Raw genomic sequence first — 18,135 nt, 5'->3', positions numbered from 1 at the left:
TGGTCGAGAAGGATAGATTCAAGAAACTTTAGTTTTGCAAAAAGAGGACAGTAGTTGCTCATTCTATGTATTGCTCTTCAATGTACATTTCGCCCACACTGTCTCCTATATAATTATGTGTAGTAGAGTCGACAAATAAACATAGAGAAATTCCATTGAAAGAGGAAGAGGCAGGGTTCTCAGGACACCCAACCCAAGGCTGACCCTTAAAAGTTTAGAAGCTAGGAGGCTTGTAGGCAATGAAACTGATGCACTGCACTTGGCGCTTGTTGTCGAAACCGATGATCCGGATGAAGGCGTTGGGGTAGGCTTTCTTGGCCTCTTCCAGCTCTGCCAACACCTGAGACGAGTCAGTGCAGCCGAACATGGGCAGCTTCCACATGGTCCAGTAGCGCCCGTCGTAGTACCCAGGGGATCTGTTGTTCTCGCGGTACACGAATCCATGCTACAATCATTCACACAACACCAAACAGACCAAACTGTCACCACCACAGATTAATAATTAAGAAAACGCAGATACAAATCCGGCCACTACAATTAAAAATTAAAATAATTACAGACCTCCAACTCGAACTCCAAGCAAGGAATCCATCCCATGCGCAGGAGGTAGTCAACTTCCTTTGCCAATGATTCAGGAGAGAGTGGTGGGAGGTAAGACAGGGTCTCGAACTTCTTCTTTCCGAGTGGTGGCCACACCTGCATGCACTGAACTCTGCCACCGTTGCTGGGGAGGGAGCTGATGTCGTTGTTGGCCTTGCGGGTCACAGGGAAGGCAGCTGCTGACTTGAGTCCGCTGAAAGGTGCCACCATGCTGGCCTGAGCCGGGGTGGCACGGCTCACGGTGGCAACAGCTGCCGATGAGAGCACGGAGGAAGCCATTTCCCTACCTTCTTTGCAAACACACTACTTAATCAATTGAAGCTTGAGAGAGCTTCGACTCCTACCCTGCAAATATATAGTGGCAAGGCAAACTGTCTTCTTTCTTACCATACTTTATCATGCATCCAATGGTCACAAATTCATCTAGTACATGGTAAACTAGTGCTAGCTGTTGGATGTGGAAGAGGATAGGATTACACTTCGCCATGACCACACAAGGAGAGTGAAACTGGATTAGGGTCTTATCGTTAGGCACCACCTTCAATGCATGCCACGTGGCATGGCTCCTCTTTCTTCTCCTAGGATATAGGAGGAAAATAATTGAATATGTAATCATCGTTCAGCTTTTCTTTATAATAAAATATGTGTTACGGATTGTATGAATACTACCTACCTATGACTTGAGATTATGGATTTTAATTATTCAAATTTAACCCAAAGGAAAAGGAGCTATAATAAGGAGATAACCGAGTAAATTCATATTAAAGCATGAAAAAAGATTGCTTTAATTTAGATGCTTCCAAAAGTTATATCGTCGTTAATTTGCTTAAACATACACTATAATTACTTAAAAATTAAAGTTGAAATGCTGGTGGACTTGAAATTTTTGTGGAACAGAGCTTTTAAATAAAGCTTACATGGTGCATATACGGTGGTTACTGGCTAGCTGGGTTTTGTTTTTATTTATTTTATTATTTTTGTGTTCATAATTTCCCGGCAAATTTACATCTCTCACATGTTGTGGTTTGATGATATGATTTCGCCGCGTCCTTTCCAAGTTTATTGTATTGTCCTCCACAAAAAAAAAAATAAAAAATTATCCACTTTGTCCATTTGTATCTTGAGGTTCTTATGTGTTCCTTTCATTGGAAAATGAGGGGGGTCCTAAAAGTTGATTGTATACCACTGGTTTCCATCGTTGGATCTTTGGTTCCCAACGCTCTTTTATTTTTTATCCATGGGGCTGTACAACAGGCGTAGCCCATCCCCCAAACCCATAAGGTCATAATCCCCTCAACCGTGTGGTCCAGGCAGGATTCAATCCTAAGGCCCAATTTAGAAGGAGTATAAATACAAATGTGTACATTATAAATATATACAAAATAATATTAAATATAAAGTTTTTCATTCTACATACTCCTTCCAAACTAAACTTTAAGTCTCCATTGCAACCAGTCAAAGACCTTATCAATTAATCAGTTGGCATCCTTAACATTTATGCTTTTAGAAAAAGTAAGATTCAATGGTGAATGATGAATACCTCAGTCCATCACAATTAGCGGTGTCAATTGGGAGTATCCTCCCCAACAAGAGCTTGACTAAAACTTCAGCATCACCTTGAAAGAGGACGTTAGAGAGTCCAAGATCAGTGGTAAACATAAGGCTCTCCAAGAGAGCCAAAGCTTCAGTAACAGCAGCTGGTTGAGATTCCATTGGGATTGTACGAGGGAAAAATTGACCCCATCTCATCACGAATCACAATACCAAGTCCTGGCTTTGTCCTAGAGGTTTCACCATCAAAATTTACCTTAAGGTTATGTTTGTTTTTGATGGAAAATTCATTCATGTAAAACTCAACCGATGGAATTAAAATCGATGTAAATAATACATTGATTTTCGATGTAAACATTATACTAAAAACAAATGCATGAAAATACAAACCAGGAGTGGAATGTTACACCGGTCTGTATTTATATTGAAAACAAACGTGTGCAAATGTAAATCAATGATGAAATTTTACGTCGATTCACATTTATACCAAAAATAAACGCAATATAAGGAAGATCATTAGTGGCTTTATCCACTTTAATTACTTGAGAGCTCAAACCATGGATCTAGGGTGGTTGAGAAATCTTCATGGCATGGTTTACAGTTGACCTGATGTAATGGGCCCAAGTATTAACAGTATATTTCCGAGACCACAGGGAGTTTTTGAAGACCATGTTATCCCTGGCCAAACAAATATATCACAAGATAGTGAAACACTTCCCAATCCAATGATAACATCAATAATATTATCACTGTTACTGTTCAGCTAGTCAACCAACCACCCATGTAAATCACAATGGGGATGGGCTTCAGTTCTATTGCATAGGTTTGAGCCAAACCACACCAATCTTGCAAATTGGTAAAGGAAAAATAAATGCTAAGGTGGTGTTTGATAACACTACTTTACTTTTTAGATACTCGTGGTGTTTAAGCTTAAGTTTGATTAGAGGATCTGAAACATAAATTCATATTTGAATTGGTAAGACCCAGTTTCATGTCTTACAAAATAAGACGCATTTCAGATATGATAAAATGACATTAATGCCCTCATTATTGTCATCTATTTAATAACAATCACAACAAAAACAACAACAACAACAACAATAATAATAATAATAGTAGTAGTAGTAGTAGTAATAATAATAATTTCATTATTACTTAATAAATATTAATAATAATTATAATATTTTATTATTAGTATTATTATTTTAAATAACAATAATAGTACTAATAATAAAGATTATTTTTAATTAAAAAATAAATAATTATTTATTTCTAAAACTGGCCCTGGGTTGTCCACTAACTAAGGTGCCATTTGGAAAATCTTTTTAGAAAGATATTCTAATAGCCTAGATGACCAAAAGACGTATTAAGTTTTTCGGGTTTTGTCTTTAAAAACAAAGACCGTTTAGTAAGTGGCTTGGTCTACCGGGTTTTTAAAAACATGTTTCAAGGCTATATATCATTCAGAAAGATCAGAAAGCTTCATTTGAAACTTCTCAAAATTTGGCATTTTCGGTCTTTCTAGGTCTTTTCGTGCATGTGTCTTCTCATCTTTCTAACTTTTGGTTATCGAACGGGAAAAGACCAATTTTCATTCTTTTGAACTTACCAAAGTCTAGAAGACCGCACAAAAAACTTACCAAATGCCACCTAATACTACCAATTAAGTTGTTGAAATGCAATTAAGTGCTATAAAAAAGGGGATATTAGTTTGGTCATCACAAGTTTTAACCTTTTAGTAATAATTTTTGCCACAATTTTATATAGAACATTGCTCAACCCAGTGGGCCTAAAATCTTTAGCATACTCGCTATTTTCACCGCTCTGTACTAAACAGATGTGGGCAGTGTTTACCTCCTCCGTTAAAATTGCTTGGCCCATGGAGATTGTCATCACTTGGATCAATATGAGCTTTTTTATGGGCCCAATACTGGACAAGATGCACTCCCTCTCATGATTGCCTTTATTAATGGAAACCATATCAACTTGTAATGTGTTGGCCAGGTTTTTTCTAATAACTGATGACTCCATAAACTTAGAGAGCGACTAATCAGCAGCGTGATTAGCGAAGTCACCTTCCTTTTTCCTTATTGGCATGAGAATTTCTTTTCACACTTTCCACAACCAGTATTGAAATTTCAGTTACCAATTGTGGAGGGAGTGAGGCTTGCAAATTATAAAGTTGCCATTCTATTATATCTCCTACCGACGGTAGTTCATGTTCCTTCTCCGGTGAAAATCTTTTCTGATGGTCAGAGTATTTTGACGACGAGGAGGCTTTGTGGAGTGTAAAAGCATGTAATTGATAATAAGGCAAATCAGCAAAAATAATCATTCCTCTATTAACTGCCCTAGTATATAAAGCACAATGAAACACTCAATTTGCCAATAAACCCATCTCCAAATCTTACACTATCAGTAAAAGCCAACCTTTTCAATAGATTCAATGCCAGTCATACTATTAGTAGTACTCTCAAACCTAAAGGATGCATTTGGAATCGGTGTAAATTAAAAACGATGTAAAAATTTACACTGATTCAGTTTTGTTGGCGTTTGGAAAGAGTGTAAATGAAAATCAATATAAAATTTCACCCGGTTTAGATTTATTGGCGTTTGAATGAAGTTTTACATCGTGAATCAATGTAAAACCTCATCAAGCATAAAGTTTTACATCGATTATCGATGCAAATACCACATCGATTTTATCGATATAAAACTTTTCACATTTTTATCATAGTTTTCAAAATGCAACAGTCACCTATTATACAATTCAGTGTAAAATGTCACCAGTGTACTTTTACACTAATGACGTTTTACACCTGATCCAAACGAAGCCAAAACCTCTGAAAAAAGGTTTAACACAATTAAAACATTCATGTCACCTCTAATCATTGCAGTAACTGATCCGAGATGTTGCATTTATTCATTAGAATGATCATCGTCTCTGGCGTTATTCACATAGCCATTGGTGAGCCGCTTAGTCAGGCAATTGAACCGTTGGCCCATTTAACCTGAACAATGGTTATTGGCTGTTTTTATTTTAATTTTTTATTCTTCTTTAAATTGCAATAGACCATCCGTTCATACCAGATAATCGAATTGCTGACCCATAACCAAAACGGTTCCGATCTTGGGACGGTTTCTAAAATATTGCACATACCTTTACCCTTAGGTCTAAAAAAGCCTTGGCAATCAAATGCATGTCATCAAATACCCGCTATTTTTTTTAAGCCTGAGAAGGCTATTTCATAAACAGGAGCTCAGAGAACAATCGACATCAAAGAGACTAGGAGTCTAGGACACACTGATAGGTGTTAAACCTAAAAACATCTAAAACCAAAATTAGCCAAGTTATGGCTTACCAGATTAGCGCTCTTAGGAACAAAACTCACTGAATCGAGAGGGAAACTATGAAGAAGAGCTTTGCAATTGGCGATCATATGTTGAATACGCCAAACTGCCAAGGAAGAGGAGACGACGTCTCCAACAGAGCCTAAATCACAGCCTAAACATCCCCCTCAAAATAAACTGAGTAAAGCCCAATCTCCAGACAGAATTAAACACCTTCCAACAACGCACAAGCTTCGAATTCCAAATCCATTATAATCAGCAAGGAGCTTTTGAAGATGTCGAATTGTCGAGGAATTCCCACCACCTTGACCATTCCACGCTAAGACTTTCATGTTTGCTTGGGGCAGGTAGGGGTGGCCACGAGTCGAGCTTCTTATGTGTTATTTGAGCTCAGCTTATGAAAAGATCATCTTGTCTCGGTTTAAATTAAGCTTTGAGCCAAGCTTGAGCCTAATATATAGGTTCGTTTGTTAATCGAGTTGAGCTTGAGCCTAGTAAAGCTTGGCTTGTGAGGCTCGCGAGCCTAATCGAGCCTAGTATAATAAATAAATATTTTTTTATTATATACATATACATATACATATATAAATATATATAATAAATAACTTTTATTGATATTTTATAATTATGTAAAATAAAAAAATTATATGTATATTTATTTTTTATATGTATAATAATAAATAATATAATTCTTAATTTTTTGTATGTAAAATAAATAATATTTTTATATTTTTATTTTTATTAAAAAAAACATGGCTTATAGTAGAGCTCGAGTTGAGCCGAGCTCGAATTTGTGAGCTTTGAACCAAGTTAAGATCAAATCTCTAGCTCAAATCGAGCTCAAGCCTAACCAAGGTTCAAAGTATCGATGCGATACACATATCGATAGTATCGTATTGGTACTTAGAAACGCCTGAAACTCTTTTTTTTTAGTTTCTTTTTCAAATTTTGGTTTTTTGGGAAGCTAAAAATAGGCTTTTTTATTAAAAAATGTTGGGGTTTTGAAACACCTGGAAACAAGCGTTTCGGAGCGTATTGTTTTCAAAAGATATAATGCGATATGCCCAATATGGGGCGTATCATATCAATACTTTAAACCATGAGCCTTACACAATTTCAACGAACCAAGCTCGAATAGCCAAGTATTTGGCTCAGCTCGACTCGAATCCACCCCTAGGGGTAGATTAAGATTTGCCCCCGTAGCCTCTTCATAATTTTTTTGTGGTAAAGTGAAAATCGCCCAATGATTTTTGTAACCTTGCTCTTTTCTTAAAGTTGCCACGAACAACTGTGCATGGGGTTCATTCTCATCCATAGTGGTAACTGATGTGGCGTAATCCGATTGCTCCCTGCTGGAGACGATCTGGCTACCAGCAATGACAGGGACTGAGTAACCTGCAAGAAATGAATCAGAGATCCCAGGGTGGCTTACCCGACGGGGGCACTCCGATGGCTAAGTTAGCACGTAGTAGAGAGCTTGAAGATGATATCAGAGAATTAGAGAGCTAGAGAGCAAAGATTACACATCATACCTTCGCCCCTGGGGGGTGAGGTCTTTATATACCAGAGTCCCTGCGGGTTTGGTGGACCAGTTCCTGGATCCTCGCTGTGATGGGATCCACTTTCGTGTTAGATGGGGATAATGCCACCAACCGGTAAGGTTGCCCATCTCCGCTTGAATCGGGGAGTGGGTGAGCTAATATAGCCGTTAAGGTACGATCCCGTAAGATGCGGGGTACGGTGGTGAGCTCCTCGGGGTTATCACACGGAGGTCGGCCTGACTAGGTAGCGAGCTGCCTATGAAGTGCCGGGCTACTTGGTGGCGAGTTGCCTGAGCTCGTTTTCTTCATACTCGACCTGCTCTGAATGCTGAAGTGCCTTAGTACTAAGATGATCTTGCACCGAGGTAGGCTTGCCTCAAGGTGAACTCTTTTCGGGGTGGGCCCAGTTGTCCGAACTCGATCTGTAGTGGACTTGGTACCGTTATCCTGGTTGCGAACTGGTACTGAGGTGATCTTAGTTCGGGATGATATTAGCTCGAAGTAACTCTAATTCGAGGTAACAGGGTACCTGAGGTTGCTTTGTAGCGAACTGATCATGTTGAGCTGTCATTTGTGTCTAGTCACGTCCACACGCCAATCTGATCATGTTGAGTTGTCACTTATACCGAATCACGTCCACATGTCTCCCTGTTACAAGTTCGGACCAAATTTCCCTTCATCACTAACCAATCCAGGTCCATTTAGGCCCATAGGTGTTTTCCCTTCATGTCATTACCCTTTCCCCTAGACTCAATAACTTTATCCACGTCACCCAATAACGTGGAATCAATATCCATTCTGCTACCATGGGTAAAGTTGCAGTCATTATGAATTTTCTGTTCGTTATTTTCTAGGACTTCGCTATCGATTGGGAGTCCAACCAACTCCCCCTCGATTCGGGTCCCCGACTTTTCGCCTTCCCCCGACGTTCTCTCTTCTTCCCAAACACTTTCTTTGTTAATCCCAACGCTACTATAGCCGGAAACCGAATGTTGGGTTTCCCAACGCGAGTTCCTTTCTTACTGCTGAAACTCCTCTCTCCTTGATGACTTTGGATCGTCAATTTTCCTTTGAACTTTTCTTTTTCTGATTGTGTGATTGGTTTGCTTCAGATTGGAGATCATCCGAGTAGCGGGCCATATTGTACCTTGACAAAGTTTGCTTCTTCTCCTCATCAGTTCCATTGTCAATACGCTCCTCCAGATCGACCTTGAAAGAGCAAGCCTTAATTAAATGACCAATTCTGTCACAGAAAAAAAAAAATAGAATCTGGGCATCCTCTCATATCTGTAAGTGACATCGATTATCTCCCCATTTAGGAGTTTGTATTTCCTTTGTTTAACCAACGCCTTGTAAATATTCATCTTAACTCTGATTCGAATATATTTAGTCCAAAGCTCAGCCTCCTCCAGTTTTGGCTCATAAGGTTTCCCCACTTTAACTGCAAGCTCCATGCCGACATTGAAGATGAGGTAATTAATGGGGAGATCATAAATTCGAATCCAACAGTCAATAGAACCCAATCTGTATCCGGGGGCTTATCTGCAATACATCTCTCAATAATGACAGCATCGTCATTGAAACTCTCTAGATTTGCATCTTACAAGATAAGAATCCACCCCAAACTCTGAAATTTCTTTGTTGTCTTTAAGCTTCCAAGCTTTCACCAGATAATCTTTTAGCCCTGCAACACGAACCTGTTTATTGGATAGCACTCTAAATTTCAGCTTTGGCCTCGAGGATCTTCCCTTCGTCTTTCAGCATGTCATCCATCCAGTCAGCTAACGTGTCGTCCATAGATTTCTTCTGTGGGGCCGCCATCTCTCAATCACAAAGACTCAGTTTTCAACTCTGCCTGAATATGACACATCAAATACCCGCTAATTAATGTTTAGCCAAACAAAACACATTTACTTAGGAAGTTGTTCTGTTATCCTTGGGGGGCTTGAGTGAGCAGGGCTAACATGTCTTCAATCCTGATTCCTGAACAATTTTTAGTCTGATGCCTAAAATTCTGCTCCCACTTAACTCACATTCTTGATTCCTGATTCCTAATATTGGGCGGGCAATCAATCAACGTGGATGATGACGCATAAGTTAAATGAATTCTGCGCTATAGCAATTTCGGCCCACTAGGCTGAAACAAGGTACCAATAATGTGTTTTTAATGGAAAATAAATTCTATTAGCTCCTAAACTTTGGTAATGGTACCTCCTGTCAGACACGGTTTCCCTTTTCTTTTGATAAAATAAAAAATAAACAAATATTATATTGACGAACACATACCTCGAAAATATCCATGAATAGTGGTTGTTTCACAAATGACCAAAATAACGCCAAGCTGCAGAGAAGAGGCATGAGGTTATATCAGTACAAGGACTTCATCCATTAAAGAGGTGAATCAGTTAATTGTTAAAAAATTGACATATCAATAATTCCTTCTCCTCCTATTGTACAGGGCTTGTATCATCTAGTTGTACTTCTTTTTTTCTAGGGGTATGTTTGTGGGGTGGGAGAGGAAGTTTAATGGATCAACATGTATTAGGGGTATTAGACAATTCGCTTTTTTTTGGTGGATGGTGCATATAAAATGTTCCAGACATGCCAAATCCAGCTCAATCCAACCTTGCATTAGGGTGGATCAAGTCCAGTTCAAATTATATGTTGTTAAAAAAGCTCAAGTCTATTTTAACTTTTTTTTAGGGCAAATTTTTTAAACTAACCCTATTATTTAGCTAATTGAGATTCTCTCATATGCCGTTAATTTTACGTAATACGCCATCACATCTGACATCATGCGACCGATATCTTTTTAAAGTTTTGATAATAACCTTCTACCTCCACCTCTGTTGTCTTCTATGTAACTCCTTCCTTCGATGGAAGGGGTTCATCGATGCACTCTCTCAGGGGCAAGTGCTTGCCGTTTGAAACGTGGGGGGTGTGCGTGCGGGTTTTTCTTTTGTCTCACTAGAGGCCCTCAACCCTCGATTCGTGTCATGAAAGGATTCAATCTGGGAGTGATGGATCGGAGACATCTGCTCTAAGGGTGCAGACAGAGCAAGGAAGGAAAGCAGCAAATGCAGAGTGGAGATGAATGAGAGGGTTCCGGGAAGAGGAAGATTCCTATAGGCGAATCCCAAAATTCCAACCAAGAGATGGACATGGAGACACAGATGCAGTTGCTCCGTCTCTACGAGGCAGATGCAGCTGCATCACTACTTCATATCCATCTGCAGCAGATGCAACTGCTTTCGAATGGGAGGGTGGAGGCTGAAGATGCAGGAATTAACGGCTAAAGGGTTCATCGATCAGACTTTCCCTATAGAGTTACCAGGGTTGCAGAACAGGATGAATCGTAGTGGAGGAGGAATAGGGGCCAACCGGGTTAGATTGGCTGAGCGGTAAAGATCAAGGGGGAGCTTTGCTGCCGTTCCATATGGCTCTTCTTCATCAAATTCTATCGAAATCCAAGAACTATCGGACGGGCTTACTTGATACCATTTCAGCCTAAGAACACAGAGTAAACAGGGGAAGCTTCAGACGTTTCCGTCTCCGGCAAATCAAACTCGAATCTCCTATAAATAAGCTATTAAGCTTCACCATTTCTTTTGCAGAAATATCATGTGCATTCTTTGATTCATTCCCTCTTTCTAAGTGTATTTTGAACGGATGACTGGAATAATTCAGACAATGTCAGTATGAGTAGGATTCAAAAAATAAAAAAGAAAAAGTAAAAGAAAGCAGAAGGATGTTGAAGTCACTTTATCTGTGTTCAACATAATATAGGAAATCAGAAAGCAGAAGGTTGTCTATATTTCTGCTTCTCCTCGGAGGAAATCAGCTCAACATAATATAGGAGTCCACTATCCATATGACGTGTTCTCATAGTTCTGCACTTCTGTTGTCAAGTCACTTTATCTGTGTTCTCATAGTTTTGCACTCCATAAAACGGCACAAGGGATGCCTAGAACCTTCAAGAGACTCTCCTACGACGATTGTTTGGTAAATGCTGAAAAATCTTTGAGAAGCAACCAGATTAAACTCCTCTCTTCCTGAAGCTTTTACCAGAAACCCACTTTTGTTATCTGGTAGATGACTTCTTGTTATGATAATGCAAAAGAAATGGTGTCTGGTACCCTTTTTTCTTGCTCCATGTAATCACCGGAACAAGTAGTATTTGGCTTCGAAAATTGAGAAATAAGAACCCAGGATGATGAAATCCTCGTATATATATATATATGGATGGTGAAGTAACAATGGTCACCCTGTACTATGGGGTACGTGACAAATAGACCTGTTCATGGGCCGGGTGGCCCGACGGGCTTGAATAGGTATATGGGCCTGCGGGCTTAACTTCGGGCCAAAAAGCCCGGCCCGCAATAAATTCGAGCTAGGCTCGGGATTTGCCAAAATAGCCCGGCCCTACCTATAATTAAACCTAAAAACCCTAGTTGAATACCCCTCTTTTTTTCACCTCTTTGCCTCTTTCCCTTCTTTTTCCAGCCGAACCCTTCTTCTCCACATCCTCTTTCCCTTCTTTATATTCTTTTTCAATGTAAATAAATTCTGATTTATATTGATTATTGAATTCAGAATTTATATTCTTTTTTAATGTAAATAAATTCTGATTTATATTGATTATTGAATTCAGAATTTATATTGAATTTATATTCTTTTTTTAATGTAAATAAATTCTGATTTATATTGATTATTGAATAGGGAAAATTTCTAATTTTTTTATTAGGTCGGGCTTCGGGCTTTTTATCAGGGCCGGGCTCGGGCCCAAGTTGTAGGCTCGTTGGTCGGGTCAGGCTCGGGCTCGGGCCTAACATATTTCCATTAATGAAGAGTAAAAGCCCAGCCCGACCCATGAACAGGCCTAGTGACAAAGACCTCCTATACTTTGTTTTGCGACAAAGACCCCCCTAAGTCAGATGACGGAATGTGTTAAATTACCAAAATACCTCACTAAACTTTTTTTATTTTCTTTTTTGCTTTTTTTCCTCTTAAAACCTATTGTTTTCCCTTTCTTCTCTTCTTTTCCCCTCCCTCACCGTCTCTCTCATTCTTTCTCTCTCCCAACTCTTCGAAATGAAAGGACGAAGGAAACCCATTTCTCATCTTCCCTTTATTCTCTTCTTTGTCTTCAATCTCGTCTCTATAGCTATCGTCAACGATGTCGCGATCATGGGAAACTACAGTGCTTGATAGCTCAACAACAGATGTCTGACCATATCACCAAGAAGATCGCCCAACTTCAAGCTCTTAGAAAGCTTAGCCTGCACAACAACATTATCACAGGGGCGAGAGGGACTGTATCTAGGATCTGCTCCATTGCCTGGATTCCAAGGATCTTATCCCTGAGCCGAGTTTCAATTCCCATCTTCGAGGTTGTTTGGCAATAGTATGGGGAGAGAGGCAGAGAATTGGTATGGTTGCTTCACCATCAAGATTGTACTAGCAGGCAAATACTATGGCGCCATGAAGAGAGGCGGATAGTTGAAAATACTACGGCAAATACTATGGAAAATACTACGGATTTCTATGAAACAAATGTCTCTTTCTTTCGTTCCCTCTATAAATTTGTCGGCGTAAGATACGGATTTCTGTAACTAGCTCACTACCAGTGCAAGATACGGCGATTTTTCTGCAATTTGAGACAGAAATCGATGAGTGAAGATGTCATTGAAGCAGGACTGTGGTCACCACCACCATCACAAGTGGAAGAAGCTATTTTCCCGACGAGTATTCGTCATGATTGTCGTATTCACCATTGTAATTTTGTTCGCCATCTTCCTTGTATGGGCGATCCTCCGACCCTCTAAACCCCAGTTCACATTGCAAGACGCTACGGTGTACCAGTTTAACATCTCCAACGGGAACTTCCTCACCTAAAACTATACATATTAGCCTCCCTATTCTAGGTATCTCGCCTCAAATATCACCATCGACAATACACTCGAAATTTCAAATCCATTAATGTCTCGGATTGTTCCTTTCCCCTCCTTAAAAATCTAAGAATTAACAAATAACACAAGCATTTGGATTCTCTTCCACACTCTGAACATAGTAGTGAGTGGTCATGTGGGGATTATAAGCCTGGTAGGCCTTGACCAAGTTCTGGATCTGTTGCTCCATTGGATCTTTCTTGGGCTCTTCCTTCTTTTCTTCCTTCTTGGGTTCCTCCTTCTTCTTCTAAAGCTCTTTTGTAGGCCTTATAGAAACTATATCTGTGTGCCAGAGTTTGTGTAGCTTGCTCACCACGTCTACGAGATTCACATCTCCAACGACTGTCAATTTCTTCTCTTTCATGTCCATGGTGATGGAATCAATTCCTACATATTCATAAAGATGAAAAACGCAAAAGCTATTTCAATAGCTTCAGGCTATTTTTCTTTCTCAAAACTGAGATTTCTTACTTCAGTTCAATAAGAAAACAGGGTAAAGATCATCTTGACACTTGAAAGGCTAGAGACTGCCTTCATGGCCTTCTGCTTGGCCTTGTCATCATGTAAATCCAACTTTAGCACACCTTCTGTATCAATTAAAAAAAAACGAACAAAAAAGTCTCAGTTAACATCAAATCAAACTCCTGATACAATCAAAGGTTCTGAAACTCCCATTGAATTAGAACAAAATAAAGTTCAATAAGAATCAGGAATCAAAGAATCGGGTTTCATCTTTTGAAAAGGTTCTGAAAAACCAAAACTTATAAAGTGGATATCCAGTACGATTCCGAAAGAGCCCCAAAAGCATGTGTGCGCAACATACAGTAATCAACAGATCACCCTCCTGACTCCACCCACCTACCAGGGTCACAAAGACATCAACATCTGGTCTCCATTCGTCTACGACATGCCTGTGTCGATTGCACCTTACCTCATTGCCTCGTTTTCTCAGGAGCATATTTCAGGACCGTCTTGATCAAAATCAAGATTAATGGAAAGCTCAGGTGGAAGGTGGGTACTTGGATCTCCGGGGGCTATCATATCTACGTCAACTGTCCGGCTTATATCACCTTTGGCAGTCGAAACACAGGGATTCCCGTCGGAACGACCTTCAAGTACCAACTGGTACAAACCTGCGGTGTCAATGTCTGAACTCTCAACTCTAAAGTCTGAAGCAAGCAATCGCCATTAGTAACTTAGTATTTTCAACTCTTCGCCTCTCTCCTCATGACGTTGTAGTATTTGCCTGTTGGTACAATCCTGACGGTGTAGTTGACTCAAGATCGAATCATTGTTTGGCTGTAGTATTTGCCTGTTTGTACCAGTAGGATTGTACCAACAGCCAATCGCCGTTTGACTATAGTCGGGATTAAATGGGTTCAATCTGTAGTATTTTCAATTCCCATCTTTAAGGATAGTATGGGGATTAAAAAATATTGTAATGGTCTTTTTGGATAGAAGGCTAACGGAAGGAGGTCTTTGTCTCACGATCATAATATAGGGGTTTTTGTTGCAAAACAAAGTACAGGGGGATCTTTATAATTTGCCCTAATAAAAAAAAGAAGATGGATTTAACATGATTCCAAGTTTGAATGGAAAAGAAGCAGAGTTGCAACTAACTTCTATACACTAAACCTGCAGAAAGGTGTGGAAATGGCTTTTCGTCTTTTTAGGTTATGGGTTTGGACTGTGGTTTTAGGATACGAGGGGTCTTGAGTTTTGGGTTACTTGAAATGGGTTTGTGTTAGAATTAGGTCTTTTTTTCATCAATTTATTCATTTTGATGGTTTGATGGAATTGCTTAGCTCAGCAAAACCTAGTAGACTTGAATGAGAGTGGGTACATAAAGGAGTTTGAGTAAGTGAAATGGACGACATAGGAGGTAGAAGAGAAACAACCCACCCATGGAGAAGAAAAAGACTTGTTGACATGTGGATTGTTAAGAAAAAGTTTGGATGCATAAACACCAGACTTGCTGACATGTGGATTGTTAAGAATCAAAGCTAAGCTCTAGCAATAGGAAGAAGAAGAAAAAGAAGAAGTATATTCTTTGGAAATGGACTTGATCGGTGATGAACGTGTTTAATCGAATGAGGACTCCACATCCTAAAGTCTTTTGTTGATTCATCTCCGTGTTCTTCCCTCTTCGTCAGAGATGAACCTGTGCAAGCCAACATTGTGTTAATCTGGTTCAAGATCGTGGAGCTTGAGCGGTTTCACCAATTTGAAGATTTTTATCAGGTGAGTTTTATTTTGAAAATTTGAAGAACAATAGAGGGCAAATTCAACATTTTGTTTTTCTATTACTATTTAACAACGATGTCAATTGTCCAAAACAGTATCAATAGTTTAAGACAATATGTAAGTAGTAAGGGTAGAGTTAGTCAATTAGCTAAATAGTAAGGATAACCCTTTTTTCTTTTCTCTTACTAAACAAGTCCATCGCAACTTGAATCATCTATTCACCCACCCAATAGTTGAATTGGTCACTTGGCGTCTCTTTGGAAATGGAGGTTGGTGACCAAACCCATAAAACTGTAGGCTCTCAATGGTAACATCAATGGATCTCAGGATCCGGATCTCCTACTCACAAGAACTCTGCCCATGTCTACCCACAACGGACTACCCCCATGCATTGGGAACATCTTCGTGTGCATAATACTATGTAGGAGGGTGAGATGTTCTCCATGTGTGGCTGGGATGTTATGTGGACAGACGTGGGCAAAATTCTTGTGGGTAGGAGATCCGGACTCGGATCTTAGTACCTTGTTCTTTCCGCACCTATAATGTGTATTATGTAATAATAAAAAGAAAAACATGCTTTTTTAAGTGTTATCATGCACATATCTATCATTTTAAATATGGATGGAATTTTATGAAATTTTACTTTGGAGCAAAGTCAATAATACGATTTTTTTCTTGAAACTTTAAAATATTATTAATATAATATAAATAAAAGAATGATTATACATTATTACAAATTTAATAAAACTACTAAGATATAATGAAAAAATTCCCAACCTTTTGAGAAATTTTATGACACACATAAGGGCCTGAAAGACCTAAAAGTTCATCGTCATTATCAATGCCATATCCTAACTATATGGGGTCAACTACATAAATCCTATTTTGTCAATATGTTCTATTTAAAGTTATATTCATTGTTAAATTATTAATGCGTAAATCATTTATTATTACTTATACCCATGTCCTTTTTGGTCTACCACTAGCTCTTCTAGCCCTTTCACTTATAACAAATCAATTCTTCCAATTGGATCTTTTGGTGATCTTCCATGCATGTTATCAAATCATCTTAGTCTACTCTCGTCCATATTATCACCTATCTCATGTTATCACTTATCGGATCTATTCTTAGGTTCCTACAGATGACTTCATTCCTAATCCTATCATTTTTGGTTTTTTCACACATCCATCTTAGTATTTATATTTCTGTCACACTCATTTTTTTAGACATGTTTTTTGATTGCCTAACATTTTGCACCATATAACATATCTGGTCTTACAATCTTTCATAGAATTTTCCTTGTAATCCAAGGCCTTGTTCGTCTTTTTTTTGGGAATCCATTACTTGGGTAAATGCACTTACTTAGGCAAATGTTTCCTAGGAAACACTTGTCTAGATAAGTGCATTTACTAGTATTTTTTTTTTGGTTTCCACTTAAAGTGAAACAATGATCATTTTAAGTTTTTAACCATAAAAAAAGTCATTATTGAAGGGATGATGTTGTCCCATCATGTATTAGCAATTTTCCTCGTATATAGAAAAATTATTTACCTAAGTGGACAAAGGGTAATATTTATCCAGGTAACTGTCATGCTCAAGAGTCATTCTTTTTTGCATGACCCACTAATGCCCCAAAATAAATGTGGATAAATTGGTCAACTCTTGTGTTGATCAACTTACCCACTCTCATTTACCGGAAAAATGAACGAGGCTAAGTGGCATTTGCCTATCACACAAAAGTCCAAATGCACCCCTCCTATTTTGTTTAACCTACTTTAATTCTTTGTGTGACATCCTCCTCAATTTCTCCATTGTTGTGAATATTGAACCAATGTACCTAAGGTGGTTATATTGAATTATCTCTTAACCTCTCATACTTATTTTAAAACCTATTGTTTCTAAGATATTTGTTTATAAGCTTAATTTTGCATCTAACACTTCATTAATTTCATTAATTAAAATAGTATCATTTACAAACAACATTCACCACAAAATTTTACATAAATATGTTTAGTCAATTCATCTATGAAATTTCTGTTGTATATCTTATATTACTCTTTTGCAATTTAATTTTTTATTAATTAAAATAATATCATTTACAAACAACATACACCATAAAATTTCTTACTAAATATGTTTGGTCAATTATAAAATTTAGATAGTTGCATGTTGGTATTATTGTTCAGCAACATACTATCGGATGGGATATAGTGGATCCTCTCTACAAAGAAGTAGGGGCTGCTAATTGTTAAAAGGGAAAATTCCCGATCAGTACCCTATACTTTGGCTCGAGTGACAATTTGGTCCCCAAACTTTAAAGTGTGACAATCCAATACCTGTCGTTAAACAATCCGTTAATTAGTCGTTAAATGACATTTGAAAAGTCAAAAATGCCCTTTGAATGCCATCTAATTCTCTTTATCAACCATCCAAACATTGACAAAAAACTGAATAGTCCCAAATCCTAGCCTCTTCTATTCAAAAAAGTTGGTGACTGTTTAGAAGAATCTAGAATTTGAAACTGTTCATTTTTATTGTCAATGTTTCAATAGTTGATAAAGAGAATTAGATGGCATTTTTAAGACATTTTTGACTTTTCAAATGTCACTTAATGGATAAATACTAGATTGTACTGGATTGTCATATTTTAAAAGTTCAGATACTGAATTATCACATTTTAAAGTTTGAATAACAAATTGCCACTCAAGCTATCAAGAATTTTCCCTTAAGAATCCGTTTTGGAAGGAATACAAATGCAAATATGAGAGTACAAAACCTTATATTTTGTATTATTTTGTATCTGAGCCTAAATTGGAAATGAGATGTGGAATGTCCATAAATCGGTAACGAGTTGAGTTGAGTTGAGTTGAGTTGGGATGACGTGAGATGAGTGGCAAAT

At 38.3% G+C, this 18,135-nt stretch overlaps 1 protein-coding gene and 1 pseudogene across 1 annotated transcript; both read right to left on the bottom strand.

Moving 5' to 3' along the window:
- Positions 1 to 936, bottom strand: LOC104602957 (ribulose bisphosphate carboxylase small subunit, chloroplastic-like). Its single transcript, XM_088902383.1, has 2 exons — positions 562 to 936; positions 1 to 445 (listed from the first exon to the last, which is right to left on the bottom strand). The coding sequence occupies exons 1-2, from the start codon at positions 877 to 879 to the stop codon at positions 215 to 217; spliced, it is 549 nt and encodes a 182-aa protein (XP_088758509.1). The 5' UTR covers positions 880 to 936; the 3' UTR covers positions 1 to 214.
- A 12,097-nt stretch (positions 937 to 13,033) lies between these two features.
- LOC109115061 (heavy metal-associated isoprenylated plant protein 39-like) lies at positions 13,034 to 16,926 on the bottom strand (annotated as a pseudogene).
- Between the last annotated feature and the right edge of the window lie 1,209 nt (positions 16,927 to 18,135).

The sequence above is a fragment of the Nelumbo nucifera genome, chromosome 4 (assembly GCF_055504915.1).
Source record: "Nelumbo nucifera cultivar China Antique chromosome 4, China Antique-T2T, whole genome shotgun sequence".
Lineage (NCBI taxonomy): Eukaryota > Viridiplantae > Streptophyta > Magnoliopsida > Proteales > Nelumbonaceae > Nelumbo > Nelumbo nucifera.
Note: the sequence above shows the minus strand (reverse complement) of the source record. Positions and strands in the feature narration are given on the sequence as shown.

What these genes read in the sequence shown, in the direction of transcription:
- LOC104602957 (XM_088902383.1), bottom strand. Translation starts at nt 879, where the DNA reads ATGGCTTCCTCCGTGCTCTCATCGGCAGCTGTTGCCACCGTGAGCCGT. An exon ending in GCTTGGAGTTCGAGTTGGAG is followed by an intron (nt 446 to 561) that starts GTCTGTAATTAT and finishes GAATGATTGTAG; the next exon opens with CATGGATTCGTGTACCGCGA.